Source organism: Nerophis ophidion, linkage group LG07 (genome assembly GCF_033978795.1).
Source record: "Nerophis ophidion isolate RoL-2023_Sa linkage group LG07, RoL_Noph_v1.0, whole genome shotgun sequence".
In the NCBI taxonomy this organism is placed as follows: domain Eukaryota; kingdom Metazoa; phylum Chordata; class Actinopteri; order Syngnathiformes; family Syngnathidae; genus Nerophis; species Nerophis ophidion.
The window spans coordinates 29,430,081-29,457,509 of NC_084617.1; the positions used below are offsets into that span (position 1 = coordinate 29,430,081).

The 27,429-nt window shown below is 35.5% G+C and overlaps 1 protein-coding gene across 3 annotated transcripts in view; it reads left to right on the plus strand.

Moving 5' to 3' along the window:
* prkcbb (protein kinase C, beta b) overlaps positions 1-27,429 on the plus strand; it is a 282,346-nt gene that overhangs the window by 154,590 nt on the left and 100,327 nt on the right. For all 3 annotated transcript variants that reach the window (XM_061905882.1, XM_061905881.1, XM_061905884.1), the window contains exons 5-9: positions 1,688-1,816; positions 8,552-8,708; positions 10,707-10,841; positions 12,438-12,534; positions 15,809-15,949. In XM_061905882.1, the coding sequence (XP_061761866.1) occupies positions 1,688-1,816; positions 8,552-8,708; positions 10,707-10,841; positions 12,438-12,534; positions 15,809-15,949 (659 nt within the window). The remainder of the gene's footprint in view (positions 1-1,687; positions 1,817-8,551; positions 8,709-10,706; positions 10,842-12,437; positions 12,535-15,808; positions 15,950-27,429) is intronic.

Below are 27,429 nucleotides of genomic sequence, written 5' to 3' on the forward strand. Positions count from 1 at the left end.
GCTAGCTGCGCAAGCTAACAGTCTAATCAGCTAAACAGACTCAATAACTCCACGGTGAGATCTTGGTAAATTTACTGAGGAGTTTGTGAAGCTGAAACAACACAAAAATAATGTCATTGTAAGTTAATAATACTCTGTGTTATGTGTTAGCATATTAGCTATAGATAACAACGCTAGCTTCATCACGTTAGTGTATAAAAATTTAGTTTATAAAAAATCAGTGAAAAACATAATTGGTGTATAAAAATTCAGTTCATTAAATGATGTGTATTAAAATTCAGTGAAAAACATAATTAGAGTATACAAATTGAGAGTGTAAAAATTCAGTGCAGAAATGTTTAATTTCAGGTCAATAAAAACTGTAGAAATCGATTTTCTCAGAAGAGCCAATTAGGTGCTTCAGTCTTAATTGACCTGAAATGAGTCTCGAATTTTAAAGCAACAAATATTTCTGCACTAAATTTTTACACACTGAAATATTTGTACATGATTTTTACACACAAAAATGTGTTCACACTGAATTTGTAAACACACAAATGTTGCTGACATATAACAGTTACAGTGTACCCCGCCTTCCGGTTGATTGTAGCTGAGATAGGCACCAGCGCCCCTCGTGACCTCAAAGGGGAATAAGCGGTAAAAAATGGATGGATTAATGGATGGATAAATTCATTGTCCTAAAAATATTTCATAAAAAGACTAAGTAATTGGAGCCATGAATAGATCAATAATTCATAACAACATTGATTCTTTATTATTGTTTTGAACATGACAGTTTTTGGGTTTTTTGGATAAAATCCCACTAAATTTCTTGTGGATCTAAAAGTTTCCATTCATAAAAGTGTAAAAATAAGTCAGAAATGTATTTTTTTTTTTTACTTTAAACACTCTTTATCAACTTCACTGTCGATTATATGTTTTTCCTATAATTTCATGTTTTTTTGTTTGTTTGTATTATGCCCTTTATTAAAATATAATAGTGTTTGTTGTATGGCAAACATACAAAATATGCAATATTTTCCCTCAAAAAATATTTCAAGTGGAATATTTAATTTCAAGTCATTTTAATTGATCAATAATTCATAACACCCTGATTTTATTTCATTGTTATTAAAAAGAAAAAATTCACTAAAATGATTGGTGATCCAAAAGTTTTCACTCATAAAAGTGTTAAAAATAAGTCACTAATGTATTTTTTTTAATTTTAAACACTCTTTATGAACTTCACATCTATCTGTCGATTATATGATTTTATCGTAATTTCATATGTTTGTTGGTATTATGCCCTTTTTCAACAAAAAAATGTGTTTTTTATACAGCAAACAAACAAAATATGAAATATTTTCCCAGAAAACATTTCAAAGTGGAATATTTGATGTAAGTAAATGGAGTCTTGAATAGATCAATAATTTGTTTATTATTTATTATTTTTTGAGCAATGACAGTTTTGAAGAAAAAACCCTTTGTGTTATAACAATAAATAGTTCAACATTTTCTGGTTACATTTCACCTGTTTGCTCTTTTATTCCACCTTTCTTTGTTTTTCCTTCATTACTTTTTTCGTAATAGTATTTTTAAAAAATGAGTAGTGTGTGACAAAATGTGCTAGCAGGGCACAAATGGCCCACGGGCCGCACTTTGAGCACCCCTGCTGTGGTGGTTACTGACTGTACCTTGTCTGTTGCAGACTGCATGATGAACATTCATAAACGATGTGTGGCTAACGTGCCTAGCCTGTGTGGGACAGACCACACTGAGAGGAGAGGTCGCATCTTCATCACTGCTGAGATCAAGACCAACGTGCTCACTGTCACCAGTAAGCAGCTCTCTCACACAAACACACACACACACACACACAGTATATATTAGGTTTTTTTTGTTAAAACATTTTTTTATATGTTTTTTCGTTTAAACGCTTCATTAGTCTGTTATGTTTTTTAAACACATTTTTTTATTTATTGTTTTTTTCATTTACACATTTTTTTATTAATGTTTTTTTTGCTCACAAGTTTTTTTATTCATTGTTTTTTGTTTACACATTTTTTTATTATGTTTTTTCGTTTACACATTTTTTTTCTTAACTTTTTTTGTTCAGACGTATTCTTATTTATTTATTTATTTTCGTTTACACATTTTTTTTCTTAACTTTTTTTGTTTAGACGTATTCTTATTTATTTATTTATTTATTTTCGTTTACACATTTTTTTAACAGCGAGGCCGTGTAAAGTGAACCGCGTTGTAGAGAGGGAACACTGTGAAAAATGAGTTGTAATTTCACAAGAAAAATGTCACAATTTCACGACGCTAGTCAAAATTTTACAAGAATAACCGAACATTTGTGTAATATCATAATAAAAGTAGAATTTTGCTCAACGACATTCACAATTTACAAGAAAAGCTTAAAATGTTTTAATTTTATGAAAAGAGTCATAATTTTACCCGACCAAAAGTCACATTTTTGTAAGAAAACTTTAACATTTTGGAATATTATAATAACAATCATAATTTTGCTTGGCAAAATTAAAACAAAAGTCATAATTAAATTTTTTTTAAATTTCACTATTTTACAAGAAAACCAAAAAAATTGCATTATTGTGACAAAAGTCTAAATTTTACATGGCAAATGTTACCATTTTGTATTAAAAAGTAATATATGTCCATAAAAATGTTTGTAATTTTATGAGAAAATATTGCAACATTACCGAAACAGAAAGATTATGAGAAATTGTTTCCAATTTTATATATATAAAAAAAGAAAAAAACTGCCTGCTTTTAGTTAAAAAAAAAAGTTTTTTGTTGAATTTTTTGTTTTTGATTGGTTTTTAACCGTAATTATTTACTTCAATCTATTACATTAAGTCTCTATATACATATTTATTTTATTTTGTTTTTATTAATTTTGGCCAAGGGGGTGCATTTCAATTTGTTACACACACTTGTTATTACATATGTTGGCCAGAGGGGGAGCACTTTTAAAAGCGACACACAGCCAACTTCAACAATCCCTCCTTTTTGGCACCACCCTCATTTTGGGGTGCAAATGAGACATTTTCTACTAGATGCAATGGTTTTCTGTATTGGGACCATGATTTATCACACCTCCTCATTTGGAAGCTACTTTTCCTCAAACCATGACGGCGTGGTGCAGTTGGGCGAGTGGCTGTGCCGGCAACCTGAGGGTACGAACCCCACCTTCTACCAACCTTGTCATGTCCGTTGTGTCCCTGAGCAAGACATTTCACGCTTGCTCCTGATGGGTGGTGGTTAGGGCCTTGCATGCCAGCTCCCGCCATCAGTGTGTGAATGTGTGTGTGAAGGGGTGAATGTGGAAATAGTGTCAAAGCGCTTTGAGTACCTTGAAGGTAGAAAAGCGCTATAAAGGTATAAGTCGTTTTAGCATTTTTACCATTCCCTATTGATGTCTCCAAAATAGTAGAATACAAGAGCTCACAGACGCTCTGTTTCCCTCTAGTGGTGGAACTACAAAATGTTGACTGTCACCTCTCTGTTAACACCTGACACTAGTTCCTACTTTCAAGCACTTAAGGACTCAAGTCTAATGACAGGCTGCAGCGATTATTATATTCAATTGATTGATTTGATTAGAAATAAGCTTCAATTCATAATCTGTCGCTTCAATAGTCGTTTAATGAATGGAAAAATGCAAAATTAATAAAATACAGACTGCGTGGAATGCCTTTAAGTTAAAATACGATAACATATATTTCAAATAATATAGTCATATATTAGATATACATGACATTTCAGAAACAATATACTCATATATTACATGTACATTATATTTAAAATAATATACTCAAATATTACATGTACAGTACATCATATTTCAAATAATATATTTTTTTACATGTACATTATATTTAAAATAATCGTGATTTTTTTACATGTATGTTACATTTAAAATAATATAGGCATATATTACATGTACATTACATTTAAAAAATATAGTCTTATGTTACATGTACATTATATTTAAAAATATAGTCGTATATTACATGTACATTATATTTTTAAAAAATAAGTAATTTTTTACATGTACTTTATGTATAAAATAATATACAATAATAATAATATAATAATATGTACACATGTGCGTTATATTCAAAATAATATACCGGTAGTCATATATTACATGTACATTTTGTTTAAAATATTATTGTCATTTTTTTACATGGAAATTATATTTAAAATAATATAGTCATTTTTTTTACACGTACATTAATTATATTTAAAATAATATAGTAAATTTTTACATGTACGTTATATTTAAAATAATGTAGTCATATATTACATGTATATTATATCTAAAATTACATAGTCTTACATTACATGTACATTATACGTACATTATATTTAATACCAGTACTGCCATATATTTAAGATGTTGTTGTTGTTGTTGTTTTTACAGTTCATTACTGTAAATGTAGAAAAAACACCACTTTTGTTTTATGTATTTTTTCTCAATTATATCAAATTTATTTTACAGTAAAGTCTTCTGACTTCTTTTTTTTAACAGTGAAAAGATGCACATTTAAAACATACAAATGCACTGAAAATGTGTCCAGGCTATAATTAAATAAATTAATACAAATATTAGTACAATTGTACTTAGTCATGACAAACTAATATCATCATGAAGATGTTTATGTGTTTTTTTGTTTTGTTTATTATTTTCTTGTTATGAAATGTGTTTTTGAAAAAATCAGATTAACGCAGAAGTAACAATGCAGTATATTTGTCTACCTGTAGGTGACAGCAGAGGAAAGGTAATAGCCTGACCTGTTACCATGGTTACGTTGCCATTCATGTTCCTCAGAAATGATGTTTGCAGGCAAAATAACCACATTCTTGTTTTTATTGAGCCAATAATGGGAGAATTGTTATGTTTATGTCTTTATTTGTTCTAATGTTTGACTTTTATCTCAATTTTATTACAACAATTCAATCATTTGTAATCTTACACAGAAACTATGCTGATGACTGCATTTTATTCTTATTTTTAAATTATTACACCATTGTAACCTTGGCTGACATATACCAATACTACACAAATTATATATTTATGTCAAACAATGTTTTAAATTTGTAATTTTTTTTTTGTTTAATTTGACAAAAATGAGCATGATGTCTATATTTTCTGTCTCTGAGTCACAAAACAGCACAAGTTGAAAATCTTGTTGGATTTTATTCTCTTGCTATATCATTCTCTATTAGATCACACACAAGTCTGCAAGACTGCTTGTATCGCACATGATTTCACATATTAGTAAACACTCTGCAGGACTGCTTGTATCGCACATGACATCACACACAAGTAAACAAGCTGCAGGAATGGTTGTATCGCACCTGATATCACACATTAGTTAACACTCTGCAAGACGGTTTGTATCGCACATGATATCACACACACACAAGTAAACACTGCGGGACTGCTTGTATCGCACATGATATTACACACAAGTAAAAACTCTGTAATGCTGCTTGTATCGCACATGATATCACACATTAGTAAACACGCTGCAGGACTGCTTGTATTGCACTAGATATCACACCCATGTAAACACTCTGCAGGACTGCTTGTATCGCACATGATATCACACACACACAAGTAAACACTCTGCAGGACTGCCTGTATTGTACATGACATCACACACAAGTAAACACGCTGCAAGAATGCTTGTATCGCACATGATATCACACATTAGTAAACACGCTGCAGGACTGCTTGTATCGCACATGATATCACATACACAAGTAAACACTCTGCGTGACAGCTTGTATCGCACATGATATTACACACAACTAAACACAAGTAAAAACTATGTAATGCTGCCTGTATCGCACATGATATCACACAATAGTAAACACGCTGCAGAACTGCTTGTATCGCTCTTGATATCACATCCATGTAAACAGTCTGCAGGATTGCTTGTATCACACATGATATCACACACACACAAGTAAACACTGCAAGACTGCTTGTATCGCACATGACATCACACACTAGTAAACACGCTGCAGGAATGTTTCTATCGCACATGATATCACACCCAAGTAAACACGCTGCAGGACTGCTTGTATCGCACATGATTTCACACCCAAGTAAACACGCTGCAGGAATGTTTGTATCGCACATGATATCACACCCAAGTAAACACGCTGCAGGACTGCTTGTATCGCACATGATTTCACACCCAAGTAAACACGCTGCAGGACTGCTTGTGTCGCGCATGATATCACACACAAATAAAAACTCTGTAATACTGCTTGTATCGCACATGATATCACACACTACTAAACACCCTGCAGGACTGTTTGTATCGCAATTGATATCACACACACATGTAAACACTGCAGGACTGCTTGCATCGCACGTGATATCACACACGAGTCAAAATTCTGCCGGACTGCTTCTATCGCACATGATATCACACAACTAAACTCTCTGCAGGACTGCTTGTATTGCTTATGACAGCACACACAAGTAAACACTCTGCAGGACTGCTTGTATCGCACATGATATCACACAAGTAAACACTCTGCAGGACTGCTTGTATCGCAAGTGATGTCACACACGAGTAAACACTGCAGGACTGCTTGTATCGCACATGATATCACACACACACACGAGAAAACACTCTGCAGCACTGCTTGTATCGCACATGATATTACACAGAAATAAACTCTCTGCAGGTCTGCTTTTATTGCACTTAATATCACACACAAATAAACCCTCTGCAGGACTGCTTATTTCGCACATGATACTATCACACACAAATAAGCACTCTGCAGGACTGTTTGTATCGCACATAATACAGTGTTCTGCAGGACACACTTTAGAGCTGACGGAGAAAAATATGAATTATTGAAGCAGACATAAAAGCACACAGTTGTGTATTTGATGTAAAAATCCTTGGAGACTATTTGGCCTGCTTGTGTCTTTATGGTCACTTTAACACGCAGCATGGAATATTTATGGGCCTGCTCCACTGAGGGTTTCATGCGCTCTATCAGCTACGTGGTTAACTTAGTTTGCTGAGGGTTTCATGCGCTCTATCAGCTCTGTGGTTAACTTCACAAACTTGAGTCTCTGCTGTCATCAAAGCCATTCTAGATATCTTATATTTAAATATTTAAATATCTTCTATTTAACTTTTTTGACTTTCCATTTACCTTTTTATGCCTTTTTAAAACCTTCTTTTACATGTAATCATTTATTCGACATTTTTTACCCCACATTTATTTATTTCATTCTCTATATCCCTTATTTGACCTTTTATTTACTTTATTTTACCTTCTATTTAACTTATTTTACCTTTTATTAACTTCTCTTACCTTCCATTTAACGTTTGTATTACCTTTTTTATCTTCTTTAACCCTCTATACAACTTATCTGACTCTTTATCTACCTTATTTTACTCTTTACCTACCTCATTTTACCTTTTATTTACCTATTTGACCAAATTTTACCTTGTTTTATCATTTTTTACCTTCTATCTTCTTTATTTTAACTTTTTAATTAAATTATATTTATGATATTACCTTGTATTTTCCTTATTTTAGCTATCATTTCCAACCTTGACCTTATATTTACTTTATTTGACCTTCACCTTACCCTTTTTTCCCTTCGCTTACCTTCAATTAATTTCTTTTACCTACTATTTACCTTGTTTTACCCGTATTTTTACTACTTTTTCTTTTATATTCTTTCTTTTACCTTTTATTTTCATTTTGTTTACCTTATTTTACCTTTTATTTACTGCCTGTAGCTAATATATACTTTATTTTACCTTTTCTATACCCTTTTCTTTTACCTTTGATTAATTTCTTGTACCTTCATTTTCTTTTTTTTACCTTGTTCTAGCCTTTTTCATACTACTTTTTCTTCTATATTCTTTCTTTTACCTTTTTTTATATTGCTTATTTTACATTTTATTCACTGCCTTTACCTTATATTTACTTCCTTTGCCTTCTCTATACCCTTTTTCTCTTACCTTTAATTCATTTATTTTACTTTCTATTTACCTTGTTTTACCCTCTATTTACTACTTTTTCTCATATTCCTTCTATAACCTTTTATTTTCATTTTATTTGTGTGATGTTACCTTTTATTTACAGTCTTTACCTTCTATTTGCCTTTTATCATTATTTCACTTTATTTTACATTTACTTCACTTATATTACTTTCTTTTTCCTTCTCTTACCTTCTATTCAACTTGTCTAACAATTTTTTATGCAGTGCAGATTTTATTATCAATTTAGTCATATATTACATGTCCATTATATTCAAAAATACGTGTGTAACAAAAATGTACCAATGATTGTTTTAAGTACAAAGTGCTTATGTAAGCGACTTTTTTCAAACCTTTATTTTGTTAACGCAGTCAGACCGGATGTTGCACACAACGCCTTTATTGTGAAGGCTTTTCTTCATCCCGACTTTTAGAAGACCAAGAACAACATTCAGAATTCCATCCCTGACTTGTACCCACTGTCTCTAAGTCTGGCTCCTTCCTCCTTGTCCTGGCAGTTAAAGAGGCCAGGAACCTGGTCCCCATGGACCCCAACGGCCTGTCGGACCCCTATGTCAAGCTGAAACTGATCCCAGACCCTCGCAGTGAAAGTAAACAGAAGACCAAGACCATCAAATGCTGCCTCAACCCCGTCTGGAATGAGACCTTTAAATTGTAAGCCATTTATTATTTATCCTTCTTTTATTCCCTCCATTAATGAGAGCTCCTCTCTCTTTCTCTCTTTCATCTTCTTTTGATCACAGCTCTCATTCCAAGTGTGTGTCTTATATTCAAAAAACTTCGCTTTTAAGATAAGACCTCGCTTTTAAGCCACACCCACTAACTAATACGAGAAAATTATATTTGTTTCATATATTAGCCGTACCAGACTATAAGTCGCAGGTATATACCTTGTAAAATTTGTTATTTACACAAATAAATATTTATTTACATACCGTCATTGTTTCCAAACGGTGTCTGTAACAAGGCAGTAAAACGGGGAACTAAACAAAACAGAAGTCATGGTCATGGAACCGCTAGCTGCGCAAGGTAGCTCTCCAATCAGCTAAACAGACTCAATATCTCCAAGGTGACGTTTTTGTGAATTTACTGAAGAATTTGTGAAAGTGAACCAATACAAACAAATTATATTAACACAGACGCTCGTAAATGTGTTAGCATATTAGCCAATGCTAATGACGTTAACGTCATTACATTACGATAGCACGTACAAATATGCATGAAAACACTCCTACTGACATCACACATGGGACGCTTTAGTAAGTAAAAATTGTGTTAGTTATATTGTAAAACTTACAAATGATCCTTGGAGTGATAAATCCGTATGAGTAGAAACGCTACGGACAGCTAGAAGACGGAACGGCACTTGTACTTCCGGTTCAAAGCACAAAATGGGAGAAAACTTGTCCAAAAGATGGCGCCATAGCACAAATAATAACACACCTTTTCACTGTCTTTGCTGGTTTTGTTATTTTTATCAAATTTTTAATTGATCAAAAATTGTTACAAATAAGAATTGTCATTCAATTGAAAATCGACATTGACACCATAATGTCAACACACCTTTTTTATTACAATATTAATTTTGTTGTATTTTCCAATGATTTTATTACTCACAGCAGCTTTTTCAGAAAGTTGCAACAAAATATTTAAAAGTATCACATTTGTAAATGAATAATTTATTGACGTTTTACTTGTTTTATATCAGACAGACTTAAAGTAACACAATTTTAAACAATATACTTTATTGATGTTTTACTTGTTTGTATCACACAGACTTAAAAAGTAACACAATTTTTAACAAATATTTTATTGATGTTTTACTTGTTTTGTATCACACAGACTGAAAAATATTACAATAGTAAACACATACTGTATTGATGTTTTATTTGTTTTATATCACACAGACTTACAGGTTTCACACTTGTAAGCACATATTCATTAATGTTCTACTTGTTTTGAATCACACAGACTTAAAAGTAACACAATTGTAAACACCTACTTTATTGATGTCTTACTTGTTTTGTATCACACAGACTTAAAAGTAATACAATTGTGGACACTTAATTATTTATTTATGTTTTACTTGTTTTATGTCCCACAGACTTAAAAGTAACTCAATTATAAACAAATACTTTATTGATGTTTTACTCTTTTTACATCACACATACTTAACGTAACATAATTGTAAACACATACTTTCTTGATGTTTTACTTGTTTTATATCAGACTTAAAACACAATTATAAACACTTATTTATTGATGTTTTACTTGTTTTATATCACACAGACTCAAAAGTAACACAATTGTAAACAAATACTTTATTGATGTTTTATTTGTTTTATATCACACAGACTTAAATGTAACACCATTTTTAACAAATACTGTATTTATGTTTTACTTGTTTTATATCACACATACTTAAAATCAACACAATAGTGAACAACTATTGTATTGATGTTTTACTTGTTTTATATCACACAAGCAGTAACATGAATAGTGAATTGTGTCAATTTAGTATTTTAGTGTATTTTGAAGCACACATAAAAATAAATATGAGACATTTTGGGTTTGCGTAGCGTTAATGCCGCCCTGCTGGACATATTTTGGTTTGACACCAGAGCAGTTCTGATCTTCATGTTCCTCCCGCAGCCACCTGAAGGAGTGCGACAAGGACCGCCGTCTGTCCGTGGAGGCGTGGGACTGGGACCTGACCAGCCGCAACGACTTCATGGGATCGCTGTCCTTTGGCATCTCGGAGCTGCAGAAGCAGGGCGTGGACGGATGGTGAGGAGCCAGGAGGAGGGACGACAGGGCCCCAAAATGCGCAAGTTTGATGCTAATATGCATTGGCTTTTCTATTGACGTGCTACTGATTAACATTAGCGATTTTAAATGGCAATTTCAACACCTCCCAATTTGTCAATGAAAACTACAACTAAGATGCACATTACAAGTATATTACTTACAGCATTAACACTTTGTAGGGCGCAACAGAAAAAAAATACACCATAAACTATATAACACTGCCATTTGATATTTGCAAATGTGATACTAAAACAATTGGACAGCAGTTATCACAATCAGCTCATTTTTGAATTTTGCTACAGGAATAGATTTTAGTACCAAAAAAAATTATTATTTATCAACACACACAAAAGTGGAGAAAATTGTAAACCGTTTCGGTTTGAGTATGATCGGTGTCCATCTTTTCTAATAATGCATGTGACTCACATTAAGTTTACAAAAATTAACTTTACAACCTACGTGTAAGTAAAGTAAGGCTCCACTTCCCCAAAATGCTCAAGCTTGATGCTAATACACGTTGGCTTTTCTATTGGCATGCTACTGATTAGCATTATCTATATTCCATGCCGATTTCAACACCTCCAAATTTGTCAACTAAGACGCACATTATAATCAAACACCTGGTGCGTAATAAGTACAATACTTACAGTATTAACCTTTTGTAGGGGGCAACACGGAACAAAACCACACCATAAACTATGCACTACTGCCATGCTTGCAAATGAGACTCAGAAATGTGATACTAAAACAACAGGACAGCAGATATTATAATTGGCTCATTTTTAAATCTTCCTATAAAAAAAACATTTTACTAGCAAAAATAATTAATATTTATCAACACACACAAAAGTGGGGAAAATTGGTACCGTATCGGTTCGAATGTGATCGATATCCATATTTTCTGACAATTAGTTTACAAAAATTTAGTTTTCAACCAAGGTAAGTAAAGTAAGGCTCCACTTCCCCAAAATGCGCTAGCTTGATGCTAATACATGTTGGCCTGTCAATTGACATGTTACTGATTAGCATTAGCGATTTTACATTGCGATTTCAACACCTCCAAATTTGTCAACTAAGATGCACGGTATAATGAAACACCTGGTGCGTGCAATACTTACAGTATTAACACTTTGTAGGGCGCAACACAAGACAAAACCACACCATAAACTATACACTAATACATGTGACTCACAATCAGTTCATAAAAATTATCAACCAATATTTGTCTTGACAAAATTTATAGTATCTTTTTTTTATAGCGACCGTGTCTTGTTTGTTGTAAATGTTTTTAGTTTGACTTTGAAAGTTGTGCTTTTTCCCCACTCACTTGAAAGCAGCGTTTTTCAGTGGAAGATGACAGCACGTGTGAATGATTCTGGTGGTCCAAAGCTTGAAAGTGCGATTGAGGTCCCGCCATGTGGCGATTTAAGTCTTCTATCGTCCTCCATCCATGGCCAACAATCGCCAAATAATGTTCCCATCATTCTTGCAGACTTGACATGGGGGCACTAAGTGTCGGCACCTGGCCTGATGGCCGCACTTACAGTGAGGACTAATTGGTGATGTGCTGCTCAGGTTCAAGATGCTGTCGCAGGAAGAAGGCGAGTACTTCAACGTTCCTGTTCCTCCTGAGGGGGAGGAGGGCGACGAAGAGCTGCGGCAGAAGTTTGAGGTGGGCTTCTTCACTCCGACTGTGTGTGTGTGTGTGTGTGTGTGTGTGTGTGTGTGTGTGTGTGTGTGTGTGTGTGTGTGTGCGCGTGTGCGTGCGGAGCTTCAGGCCACTCAAAATGTATTAGTTTCTTTGAGGTGTGAAGCAAACATGTCTGACATCTCTAATGAAGTGAGTGAATGATTATCTAGTTTGTCTAATAAGTTTATATCTGAAGTACAGTATCATGATAAATGATGTACAGTATCATAATAAGGATGTACAGTATCATAATGAAGTACAGTATCATAATAAATGATCTACATTATCAAAATAAATGATGTGCAGTATTATAATATTTGTTGTACAGTATCATGATAAAGTACAGTATCATAATAAATGATGTACAGTGTCATAATTAATAATGTACAGTGTTATAACAAATGATGTACAGTTTCATGACAAAATATGTACATTATCAAAATAAATGAGGTACAGTATTATAATAATTGTTGTACGGTATTATAATAAAGTACAGTATAATAGTAAATGATGTACTGTATCATAATGAATAATGCACAGTGTTATAATAAATGATGTACAGTCTCATGATAAAATATGTACAGTATCATAATAAATAATGTACAGTATTGTAATAAATTATGTACACTAACATAATGATATACAGTATCATAATAAATTATATACAGTATCACAATAAACAATGTGCGGTATCATAAAAACAATATACAGTATTGTAATAAATTATGTACAATATCATAATAGTGATGTACAGTAACATAATAAATAGTGTACAGTATCATAAAGATACACAGTATCATGATAAATCATGTACAGTATCATGATACATAATGTACAGTGTCATTATAACTGATGTACAATATCACAATAAATGATGTACAGTATCATGAATAATGTACAGTGTGATTAATGAATAATATGATAATGTATGGTATCATAATAAATGATGTACAGTATTATAATAAATGATGTAGAGTATATTAAATAATGTACAGTGCCATAATTAAGGGTGTACAGTATTGTAATAAATAATCTACAGTATCATAATGAATTATGTACAGTATTATACTAAATGTTGTACAGTATTGTAATAAATTATGTACAGTATCATAATAAATGTTGTACAGTTTCACATTAAAGGATGTACGGTATCATAATAAACAATGCACATTATTATAATAAATGATCTGCATTATCATAGTAAATGATGTATAGTATCACAGTTAATGATGTACAGTATCATGATAAATGTTGTAAAGTATTATAATAAATAATGTACAGTACCATGATAGCTGTTGTAGAGTATTATAATAAATAATGTATGGTATAATATAAACGAGTTACAGTTGTATAATAAATATTGTACAGTATCATAATAAACAATGTAAAGTAACATATTAAATTATGTACAGTGGTATAATAAATAATGTACAGTATCATAATACATGTACAGTTGCATAATAAATGATGTATTGTATCATAATAATGTACAATATCATAATAAATGTACAGTTGCATAATAAATTATGTATTGTATCATAATAATGTACAATATCATAATAAATGCTGTACAGTATTATATTAAATAATGTACAGTATAATGATGAATGTTGTACAGCATCATAATAATGTACGGTATCATGTAAACAATGTACAGTATCATACTAAACGGTGTCGAGTATCATAATAAATGATGTACAGTATTATAAAAAAGATGTCATGTATCATAATAATGATGTACAGTGTCATAATAAATGATGTACAGTATCATAATATAGATGTACAGTATCATATTAAATGATGGACAGTATCATAATTATGATGTACAGTGTTATAATAAATGATGTACAGTATTTACATGTGTACTGCCATTAGTGAGGCAACAATATTGCGTGTGGAAACTTTGATTATGAACAGATCATGTTCGTCTACAACATTTATGCACTTTATATCATAACTAATATGTAAAATGTGTTTTCACTTTTTGTGTGATATCATAGTTTCTGTGCCATTTACTGTAAATATGTGTGTGTGTGCGCCCGTGTGTGTGTGTGCCTGTTTGTGTGTGTGTGTGTGTGTGTGTGTGTGTGTGTGTGTGTGTGTGTGTGTGTGTGTGTGTGCGCTCCACCTCCTCAGTGTGTGTCCAGCTGATCACTTCTGTGTCCTCCTGCCAGCTTATGTCTCTTTATCTCCCAGGGTTTTAGTCTTCCACCCTGCTGTGGGACGCATTCCCATGATGGGGGATATCATACACACACACACACCCGTACAAATTCAAGGGTAAAAGAGACATGGCGGGTGGTGCTTTTGTTACTGTATTTTATTATGTCCATCTTATGTCTTAATGTTTAATATTTACTTGCACATATTTAACTGATGTAAACATGTGGTTGTCTTCATCCTATATTGATATCAAATACTGTTTTGATATCAGCTTGCATGTCAAATGCGTGATATCATGTGCGATACAAACAGTCCTGCAGCGTGTTTACTTGTGCATGTTATCGTGTGCGATACAAGCAGTCCTGCAGCGTGTTTACTTATGTGTGATATCATGTGCGATACAAGCAATCCTACAGTGTTTACTTGGTTGTGATATCATATGTGATACGAGCAGTTCTGCAGAGTGTTTACTTGTGTGAAATGTCATCTGCAATACAAGTAATCATGCAGAGTGATTTTTTTGTGTGTGATATCATGTGCGATACAAGCAGTCTTGCAGAGTGTTTACTTGTGTGTGATATCATGTGCGATACAAACAGTCCCGCAGAGTGATTACTTGTGTGTGATATCATGTGTGATACAACCAGTCCTGCAGAGTGTTTACTTGTGTGTGATATCATGTGTGATACAAGCAGTCCTGCAGAGTGTTTACTTGTGTGTGATATCTTGTGCGATACAAGCAGTCCTGCAGCTAGACATACATATTAATCATTGAACAATAAAAGGTGACATTTGTCAATACAAACAAGTATCTAAAATTATAGTTGCATATTACTAACACATACAAAGTCTCCAAGGCAGAAGCGAATGAGAAATTATCCAGGAACAAATGTGTCCGCATCATACAACTTACTGCATCATGAGCTTCATTAAAATGACTTACACTTAAAAAGTCAGAATCTTAGTATTTTATATTGTGGAAGAACTCATCAGTGACATCCAAATCATCCTTTAATGACCTTTGTTTGTCCTCTGGTGATGAAATGTTGGGACTAATCCCCTCCTCACGTCTCATTGTGTCCTGGTGATTCAGAGAGCCAAGATCGGGCCGAGCAAGAACACTGAAGGGAAATCGGCCAACGCGGCTCGCTTCGACTCCAACGGTAACCAAGACCGCATGAAACTGTCCGACTTCAACTTCCTGATGGTGCTGGGGAAAGGCAGCTTTGGGAAGGTCAGCTTCTTTTATACTTGTGTGTATTCAGAGCCATACTCTATAGTGAAGTTATTATCATAAACAGTATATCCGATTTAACACATCAAAATTCTTCCAAACTTTGCAAGTAAATAGATATGATCACAATAGTATCAATCCCACGAAGATTCCCGAGCCATTTTGAGAGCTAATGAGGAAGCCAGTCAGGTGATCCGTGACGTAGAGGAGACGACACCGATCCCTTCCCCATCAACAACAATGCTCATCAAGCAGACTTTGTGAGAGCCAACAACGATTATTTTGGGAACAATTGCGATCCATAACCTTGTATTTTTGAGCCCGAACACATAGAGGATGACAATAATTTTTCGAAGCTGAGTGCTAAACGGATGTCGTTTTTTTGTGACACTATAGCATTGGCAGCATTGCTGGGTGCTATATACACAAACTAGCCACCACTTACTGTAATATTTCCACTCTTGCTGGGATGTCGACTGACGGGACGCTCACGTAATTCCGTTTAGATGAAGATTCAATCAAAATCCTCACGGTGTTCAAAAAAGTTCCTGCATGAAGCGTCTTTTGGTGTCTCTTTCGCCACCTCCGGGGATGTCAAAGTGGACCAGACTGTCGGTCCATGGCCACATTTGTCTACTAGCAGGTGAGAGATGCATTAATTATAATCTAGTTTGAGACCTAGCAGAAGCAACCGCTATCGCATAGTGTGCTATCAATGAACCACTAAAATAGTCCGTCTGCGTTAGCGCTTGTAATAACTAGGGGTGTAACGGCTACGTGTATTTGTATTGAACCATTTCGGTACGAGGGTTTCGGTCCGGTTCAAAGGTGTATCGAACGAATTTGTAAGCTAATGTCTTAACAAGCTGTTCTTCTTTCTGCCTCTGTCTCAGCACCCAGCATTGTCCCGCCCACACAACCATCTGATTGGTTACATACAAAGCCAATCAGCAGTGCGTCTTCTGAACACATGTTGTCAATGCTTCAGCGTCGAACAGATACTTAGCAGCGGACATCGTACTCTCCCCAAATTATAAAAAACACTTCCCAGTCACAACTACTAGTAGCATCACTATGAGCCCGTTGACCTTCTAGAAACTTAAACTGCAGCTCAGCTTGCTCGGAGTTCTGGCTTGAGGTGAAGGCTGATTAGCTTTAGCGTAACATTAGCTCATTTTGCTGTGTGTGTGTGTGTGTGTGCGTGTGTTAGGGGCAGCAAAGCCCTGTCTGTCTGTTATTTCACATGAACTAACATGAACTCCATGGTGTTCAGGGATGAAAAGTCTCTCCTATTTTTTCAGCTATAGTTATATTAATCATTAGTAATGTAGCAGCCTAGTTTTGAATGGCAGGGTCCCTGCTATCACACCTTGATAAAAATATAACATTTACATAATAAAAATCAACTACAGGCTCCCCAAATGCTGTAATAAATCAAGCATGATGAGTTGACTTGAAATTGTTTAATGTTGCACTTTTTATATGTAGAAGAAATGTTTTGTCATTTTATTTCATCAAAGCAACAACTTGAGGCAGTTTAATGTGGATTAATGTGAGCAGAATTATTATAGTGTTCCCAATGTTAAAAGGATAAAGCCATTGTTTACAAATTTGGTAAATAAATAACCAAAAATGTATATCTTGTTGTTTTCTTACTGTACCGAAAATGAACCGAACCGTGACCTCTAAACCGAGGTACGTACCGAACCGAAATGTTTGTGTACCGTTACACCCATAGTAATAACAGATTCACTCATATTTGGTTCATTTTCAGGTCACGACATGTAAACGGAGTATTGTTGGCAGTTTTTGGATGTTTTTAGCGAGTATAATGAGAGGACCCTCCATCTGTTGACTCAATTGTTAGATATTTATTTACCATTTACACTGCATATCAAAATAAAAGCATATGTGTTCTTGTCTTACATAAAGAATGTGAATGATGAACACCACATCTCTCTACAATGTTTGTGTATTCCCAGTATGAGGGATCTAATAATATGGCCTAGAGTGCTGTAATGTTACTTAAGTGACGTGACTCTCAGAAAATAGGAATGTTCAAAATGGCCGACTGAATTTGTGACATTTTAGACGGTATTCTCACATACTTTGCGTATTGTAAATACAATAATAAGTTTTAATGGATACAATAATACACAAATAAACATATGAAGTCAACTTGTTATTCTTTCCACTTGACTAAAACTTTAAAGTAGCAATATTTGACTTGGGTGTTCTATATTTGCAGCTGATCAAATTGAGTTTTTCATGACATACAAAACCCAAAAGCAGTTAAGTCGTCACGCTGTGTTAATGGTAAATAAAAAGAGAATACAATGATTTGCAAATCCTTTTCAACTTATATTCATTTGAATAGACTGCAAAGACAAGATATTTAATGTTGGAACTGAGAAACTGTATTTGTGTTAGCAAATAATCATTAACTTAAGAATTTATGGCAGCAACACATTGCAAAAAAGTTGTCACAGTGGCATTTTTACCACTGTGTTACATGGCCTTTCCTTTTAACAACACTTTTCAGGTGGAATTATTTCCCATTCTTGCTTGATTTACAGCTTAAGTTGTTCAACAGTCCGGGGTCTCCGTTGTGGTATTTTACACTTTATAATGCACCACACATTTTCAGTGGGAGACTAAAGGCAGGTCAGTCTAGTACCCGCACTCTTTTAGTATGAAATCACGCTGTTGTAACGCTGTTGTAACGCGTGGCTTGGCATAAGGAGGGGCGTCTATGATAACATTGCTTCAATGGCAACATATGTTGCTCTAAAACCTGTATGTACCTTTCAGCATTAATGGTGCCTTCACAGATGTGTCAGTTATCCATGCCTTGGGCATTAATACACCCCCATACCATCACAGATGCTGGCTTTTCAACTTTGCGCCTAGGACAATCCGGATGGTTCTTTTCCTCTTTGTTCTGGAGGACACGACGTTCACAGTTTCCAAAAACTATTTGAAACACTTTTCCACTTTTCTTCAGTCCATCTTAGATGAGCTCAGGCCCAGCGAAGCCGGTGGCATTTATGGGTGTTGTTGATAAATGGCTTTGGCTTTGCACAGTAGAGTTTTGAGTTGCACTTACAGATGTATCGACAAACTGAAGTTACTGACAGTGGTTTTCTGAAGTGAGCCCATGTGGTGATATCCTTTACACACTGATGTCAGTTTTTGATGCAGTACCGCCTGAGGGATCGAAGGTCACAGGCATTCAATGGTCGTTTTCTGCCTTGCTGCTTACATGCAGTGATTTCTCTGAACCTTTCAATGATATTACGAACCGTAGATGGTGAAATCCCTATATTCCTCGCAATAGCTGGTTGAGAAATGTTGTTCCTAAATAATTGCCTCACCAATTTGTTGACAAAGTGGTGACCCTCGTGGTGAAGTGAAGGGAAGCGAATTATATTTATATAGCGCTTTTCTCTAGTGACTCAAAGCGCTTTACATAGTGAAACCCAATATCTAAGTTACATTTAAACCAGTGTGGGTGGCACTGGGAGCAGGTGGGTAAAGTGTCTCTCCCAAGGACACAACGGGAGTGACTAGGATGGCGGAAGTGGGAATCGAACCTGCAACCCCCAAGTTGCTGGCACGGCTTCTCTACCAACCGAGCTATACCGCCCCGTTTGTGAATGACTGAGCATTTCATGGAAGCTGCTTGTATACCTAATCATGGCACCCACCTTTTCCCAATTAGCCTGTTCACCTGTGGGGTGTTCCGAATAAGTGTTTGATGAGCATTCCTCAACTATCTCGGTCTTTTTCGCCACTTGTGCCAGCTTTTTTGAAACATGTTGCAGGCATCAAATTCCAAATGAGCTAATATTTGCAAAAAACTACGTCTTCCAGTTCAAACATTAAATATCTTGTCTTTGTTTTAATTTACCTTTTACACAACGTGCCAAATTCACTGGCTTTGAGGTTTGTATTTCATTTTGAAAATATTATCAATGGCACCTCGTAGTTTACATTCTTCATCACGTTCTCGTTGATGTCATCTCATTAACGAGTCATTTTTGGCCAAGTAACTATAATTATTCCTATTGTTGGTAGTAAATAGGTTAGTGTTTACACTCAAGTGTGTAAGTGGAATAGTTGAATATGTGGAGCATCACGGCTTGAGAAGAGAAGGGGGGAGATAAAGATGAAAGTGGAAAGAGATGGCGTGCAGGTAGACAAAGACAGATGGAGACAAAGAAAGATGTGACAAAGCGTGATGAAAGAGCAGAGACCAACGTTGACGTGAATGAATTTAAAAGACGGGGCTGAATGAAGTGAGATGAATGAGAAGCAGAGACACGCCTTGGAAGATGTCAGAATGGAAGCGGAATGGAGGACGGCAGCGAGGGGACAAAGTGACAGACTGCGCTTTAAATGCCTGTTTCCATGGCAACAAGCAGCTGCTGTGGTGCATCAAAAGTCCAGCATCCCCGGAATGCATGGAAAACACACTCGGGACACTTCCTTAGGCACTCCATGTCCAAAAATAACAATGTTATGTTCATTATTGTGTGTGTGTTATCATTAGCCTACCTTAGCAATCGACCAATGCGTTTTTTTATTTGTAGCCAAGTAGCATTACAAGCGATTTTTGATTTCATCAGCAGTAAAAGTCGTTTGAACATGAAAATTGTACGTCGGTAAACAGAGTGAGTGGAGCCGAAAAAGAGGATATGTACTCGACTGCAAGGGCGAAGCATGGGGAAATCTACCGGCGCCGCGTGAAGGAACTGGAGACCTTTGGCGGTCGGTGTGTGTGTGGGGGGTGGGGGGGGGGGGGGGGGGGTAGGGGGGTAGGGGGGATGAGTATCTGCTGTGCACTCAGGTGGCCACACCCACAAAAACAAGATAAGTAGATAAAGACGCGGACTAGGCTTTACGTCATTTTTTGTTTTTGTTTTTTGCATAATTTTTTAAAGAAACGTAGCGACGTCGTGTTTTTATGTGACGCTAATGCAGTAACACAAACAACCTTTGTCACGTGTGTCTGCGAGGAGCATCAACATTTACATAAAACAACTTAAAAAGTGGTCCAAATTTGGCATCGAAAAATGTGATTTATGTCAGTTTGTGGGTTTAATACAAACCCCGTTTCCATATGAGTTGGGAAATTGTGTTAGATGTAAATATAAACGGAATACAATGATTTGCAAATCCTTTTCAACCCATATTCAATTGACTATGCTACAAAGACAACATTTTTGATGTTCAAACTAAAAACATTTTTTTTGTGTGCAAATAATCATGAACTTTAGAATTCGATGCCAGCAACATGTGATAAAGAAGTTAGGAAAGGTGGCAATAAATACTGATAAAGTTGAGGAATGCTCATCAAACACTTATTTGGAACATCCCACCGGTGTGCAGGCTAATTGGGAACAGGTGGGTGCCATGATTGGGTATAAAAGCAGCTTCCATGAAATGCTAAGTAATTCACAAACAAGGATGGCACAAAATACACCCCTTTGTCCAAAGCTGCGTGAGCAAATAAACAGTTTAAGAACAACGTTTCTCAAAGTGCAATTGCAAGAAATTTAGGGATTTCAACATCCACGATCCATAATATCATCAAAAGGTTCAGAAAATCTGGAGAAATCACTCCACGTAAGCGGCATGGCCGGAAACCAACATTGAATTACCGTGACCTTCGATCCCTCAGACGGCACTGTATAAAAATTTCTAAAGGATATCACCACATGGGCTCAGGAACACTTCAGAAAACCACTGTCACTACATCTGTAAGTGCAAATTAAAGCTCTACTATGCAAAGCGAAAGCCATTTATCAACAACATCCAGAAACACTGCCGGCTTCTCTGGGCCCGAGATCATCTAAGATGGACTGATGCAAAGTGGTTAAGTGTTTTGTGGTCTGACGAGTCCACATTTCAAATTGTTTTTGGAAATATTCGACATTGTGTCATCCGGACGAAAGGGGAAGCGAACCATCCAGATTGTTATCAACGCAAAGTTCAAAAGTCAGCGTCTGTGATGGTATGGGGGTGCATTAGTGCTCAAGGCATGGGTAATTTACACATCTGTGAAGGCACCATTAATGCTGAAAGGTACATACAGGTTTTGGAACAAAATATGCTGCCATCCAAGCGCCGTCTTTTTCATGGACGCCCCTGCTTATTTCAGCAAGACAATGCCAAGCCACATTTAGCTTGTGTTACAACAGCGTGGCTTCGTTAAAAAAAAGAGTGCGGGTACTTTCCTGGCCTGCTTGCAGTCCAGACCTGTCTCCCATCGAAAATGTGTGGCGCATTATGAAGTGTAAAATACGACAGCGGAGAACCCGGACTGTTGATCAACTTAAGCTCTGCATAAAACAAGAATGGGAAAGAATTCCACTTTCAAAGCTTCAACAATTAGTTTCCTCAGTTCCCAAACGTTTATTGAGTGTTGTTAAAAGAAAAGGTGATGTAACACAGTAGTGAACATGCCCTTTTCCAACTACTTTGGCATGTGTTGCAGCCATGAAATTCTAAGTTAATTATTTGCACAACAAAAAAAAAAATGTGTTTATGAGTTCGAACATCAAATATGTTGTCTTTGTAGTGCATTCAACTGAATATGGGTTGAAAAGGATTTGCGAATCATTGTATTCCGTTTATATTTACATCTAACACAATATCCCAACTCATATGGAAACAGGGTTTGTACATTGAAAGGTTTGAACCCTGAAATATTGCAACATTTGAATAAAAAATTGGCATAAAATTTAACTGAAATATTGCGAACATTTGAATGAAAAATCGTCATGAAATAAAAATGTTAAATTTAGCAAATATTTGAATAAAAATTGACCGCCAAAATATGTCATTTATTTCAGATTGTGGGTTTAATACATTATAAGGTTTGAACCCTGAAATATTGCAAACTTTTGAATAAAAAGTATTTTTCACGTAAGTTATAGTTGGGGCTTTTTTCACGATGGCCGACATAATTTCTTCCTGGATGTTACAGAAAGTATGAGAATGTGTGAGCTGCTGCCTGCTCTGCTTTGCCTACATATTATACAAACCCCAAAAGCAGTAAAAATGGCAAATTTTGTAAATGGTAAATAAAAACAGAATGCAATGATCTGTAAGTCGTTTGTTTACCTATATTCAATTGAATAGACTTCAAAGACAAGATACTTAATGTTTGAACTGGTAAACTTTTTTTTTTTTTTTTTTCAAATATTAGCTCATTTGGAATTTGATGCCTGCAACATGTTTCAAAAAAGCTGGCATGTGGCAAAAAAGACTGAAAAGGTTGAAGAATGCTCATCAAACACTTATTTGGAACACCCCACAAGTGAACAGGCTATTTGGTAACAGGTGGGTGCCATGATTGGGTATAAAAGCAGCTTCCATGAAATGCTCACTCATTCACAAACAAGGATAGGGTGAGGGTCACCACTATGTCATCAAATGCCTGAGCAAATTGGCCAAAAGTTAAAGAACAACATTTCTCAACCACCTATTGCAAGGAATTTAGGGATTTCACCATTTACGGTCCGTAATATATTCAAAAGGTTCAGATAATCTGAAGAAATCACTGCACGTAAGCCATGATATTACATACCTTCGATCCCTCAGGCGGTACTGCATCAAATAGCGACATCAGTGTATAAAAGAATATCACCACATGGGTTTAGGAACACTTCAGAAAACCACTGTCAGTAACTGCAGTTTGTCGCTACATCTGTAAGTGCAAGTTAAAACTCTACTATCCAAAGCCTAAGCCATTTATCAACAACACCCAGAAACGCTTCGCTGAGCCCGAGCTCATCTAAGATGGACTGAAGCAAAGTGGAAAGTGTTCTGTGGTCTGATGAGTCCACATTTCAAATTGTTATTGGAAACTGTGGACGTCGTGTCCTCCGGACCAAAGAGGAAAAAACCTATCCGGACTGTTATAGGCACAAAGTTGAAAAGCCAGCATCTGTGATGGTATGGGGGTGTATTAGTGCCCAAGGCATGGGTAACTTACACATCTGTGAAGGCACCATTAATACTGTAATGTACATACAGGTTTTATAGCAACATATGTTACCATCCAAGCAAGGTCGTTTTCATGGACGCCCCTGCTTATTTTAGCAAGACAATGCCAAGCCACGTGTTACAACAGTGGGGCTTCATAGTAAAAGAGTGCAGGTACTAGACTGGCCTGCCTGTAGTCCAGACCTGTCTCCCAATGCAAATGTGTGGCGCATTAAGAAGCGTAAAACACGACAACGGAGACCCCGGACTGTTGAACAACTTAAGCTGTACATCAAGCAAGAATGGGAAATAATTCCACCTGAAAAGCTTCAAAAATTGGTCTCCTCAGTTCCCAAACGTTTACTGAGTGTTGTTAAAAGGAAAGGCCACATAACACAGTGGTAAAAATTATCCTGTGCCAACTTTTTTGCATTGTGTTGCTGCCATTAAATTCTAACTTAATGATTATATGCAAAAAATAACAAAGTTTCTCATTGTGAACATTAAGTATCTTGTCTTTGCAGTCTATTCAATTGAATATAAGTTGAAAAGAATTTGCAAATCATTGCATTCTGTTTTTATTTACCATTTACACGACGTGCTAACTTCACTGGTTTCGGGGTTAGTATATTTTCTGGACTACAGACTGTATAAAACACATATATGGTCGTGCAGACCTAACTAAACTTTGTTTTGTCGTCTTCTTGGGAATCTCTCTCAGGCCAGATGGAGTTAGTTAGAAGACACTTTGGTCCCTGCACATCTTCCCACTTAACTCTGAAGATCAGATGCTCTCCAACTGTGGCTGACCTTAACTTACACACACACACACACACACGCACACACACACACACACACACTGCAGGTGTGTCCATCTGTGCAGCAATACTCCCCGTAGGAACCAAAATTAAATAAGTATTATCATAGCTGAATATTCATAAGGCATAAACAGCACATTTTCTCATGTCCTCTGCATCATGACGTTTGCAATGGGCGTGACCTCACTAAGTCAGTGAAGAAAGTGTCTGCTTTATTTGACCTTTTTTTCCCCACAGATCTTTTCTTTCAATGGAAACATATTTAAAGGTTTTATCATTTAGAAAAATAAGCGATTAAATATCCTTTACCAAGGTCCATCCATCCATTTTCTACCGCTTATTCCCTTTTGGGGTCGCGGGGGGCGCTGGCGCCTATCTCAGCTACAATCGGGCGGAAGGCGGGGTACACCCTGGACAAGTCGCCACCTCGTCGCAGGGCCAACACAGATAGACAGACAACTTTCACACTCACATTCACACACTAGGGCCAATTTTAGTGTTGCCAATCAACCTATCCCCAGGTGCATGTCTTTGGAAGTGGGAGGAAGCCGGAGTACCCGGAGGTCCTCAAACTCAATTAGCCTTCTCAGGAACACACCATGTCTTTCATATTCTTGCTTTCTTTCATAATAAAACATATGTATACCTATTTTCTTTCATAAAAGTGTAAAAAATAAGTCATACATTTTTCCTCTTCTTTCCAGCACTAAAATCTCCAGTCCAATTTCAGATCTAAATGTTCATTATAAGTTTTTATTAAAAAAAATATATAATTTTTAAAAATAAAACTTTGCTTTTTAATGGAAAACACTCAATATTTTTCCCTGTGGAATATTTCATGTAAGTAATTGTTGCCTTGAATACATCAATAATTCATAACCACATTGACTTTGAGTCATCATTATTTTGGAACAATGACGGTTTAAAAACAAAATCCCACTAAAATTGTAGGGGATCCAAAAGGGTCAACAATGAGTTATATACATGTTTAAGTCTATCAAATTCAGATCTATTTGTTTATTTTAAGTTGGGGTTTTTTCCGTTGTCGTTGTGGCTTGAGCCTTTGAGACACTTGTGATTAAGGGCTATGTAAATAAACTTCGATTGATTTATTGATTGATTGATTGATTTTTTCATGCCCATTTTGTGAAACAAAATGTTTTTATATGGCAAACACACAAAATATGCAATATTTTCCCCGTAAATATTTCAAATTGGATTACTAAATGTATTTGGAGCCTTGAATAGATCAATAATTCATAACAAAAATGATTTTGATTCATTATTATTTTTGGAGCAACGACAGTTTGAAAAAAAAACTATTGGAGACAACATTGCAGCCTTTTCTCGTTACATTTCTCCTGTTTGCTCTTTTATTCCAATTTTTTTTTTGTTTATTTTTTAAATAGTGTTTTTAATATGTGTCCTTGCAATATAATATTGACATAATAATATATAATCCCTTACTAATATGTGTCCTTGAAGTATAATATATGACATAATAGTACATAATCTCTTACTAATATGTGTCCTTGCAATATAATATATGATATAATAATGCATCATCTCTTACTAATGTGTCCTTAAAATATAATATATGACATAATAATGCATCATCTCTTCCTATAATGTGTCCTTGAAATATAATATATGACATAATAATGCATCATCTCTTCCTATAATGTGTCCTTGAAATATAATATATGACATAATAATGCATCATCTCTTCCTAATATGTGTCCTTGCAATATATTATGCGATATAATAATGCATCTTCTCTTACTAATATGTGTCCTTGAAATATAATATATGACATAATAATGCATCATCTCTTCCTAATATGTGTCCTTGCAATATAATAAGTGACATAATAATACATAATCTCTTACTAATATGTGTCCTTGCAGTATAATATGTGACATAATAGCACATAATCTCTTACTAATATGTGTCCTTGCAATATAATATATGATATAATAATGCATCATCTCTTACTAATGTTTCCTTGAAATATAATATATGACATAATAATGCATCATCTCTTCCTATAATGTGTCCTTGAAATATAATATATGACATAATAATGCATCATCTCTTCCTATAATGTGTCCTTGAAATATAATATATGACAATAATGCATCATCTCTTCCTAATATGTGTCCTTGCAATATAATATATGATATAATAATGCATCATCTCTTACTAATATGTGTCCTTGAAATATAATATATGACATAATAATCCTCTCTGAGCTGCAACCTTATCGTGGTAGAGGAGTTTGCGTGTCCCAATGATCCTAGGAGCTATGTTGTCCGGGGGGCATAAAGCCCCCTGGTAGGGTCTCCCAAGGCAAACAGGTTCTAGGTGAGGGATCAGACAAAGAGCAGCTCGAAGACCTTTATGAAGATGAAAAACCATGGACCCAGATTTCCCTCGCCCGGACGCGGGTCACCGGGGCCCTCCTCTGGAGCCAGGCCCGGAGGTGGGGCACGATGGCGAGCGCCTGGTGGCCGGGCCTGTTCCCATGGGGCCCGGCCGGGCACAGCCCGAAGAGGCAACGTGGGTCACCCCTCCAATGGGCTCACCACCCATAGCAGGGGCCATAGAGGTCGGGTGCAATGTGAGCTGGGCGACAGCCGAAAGCAGGGCACTTGGCGGTCCGATCCTCGG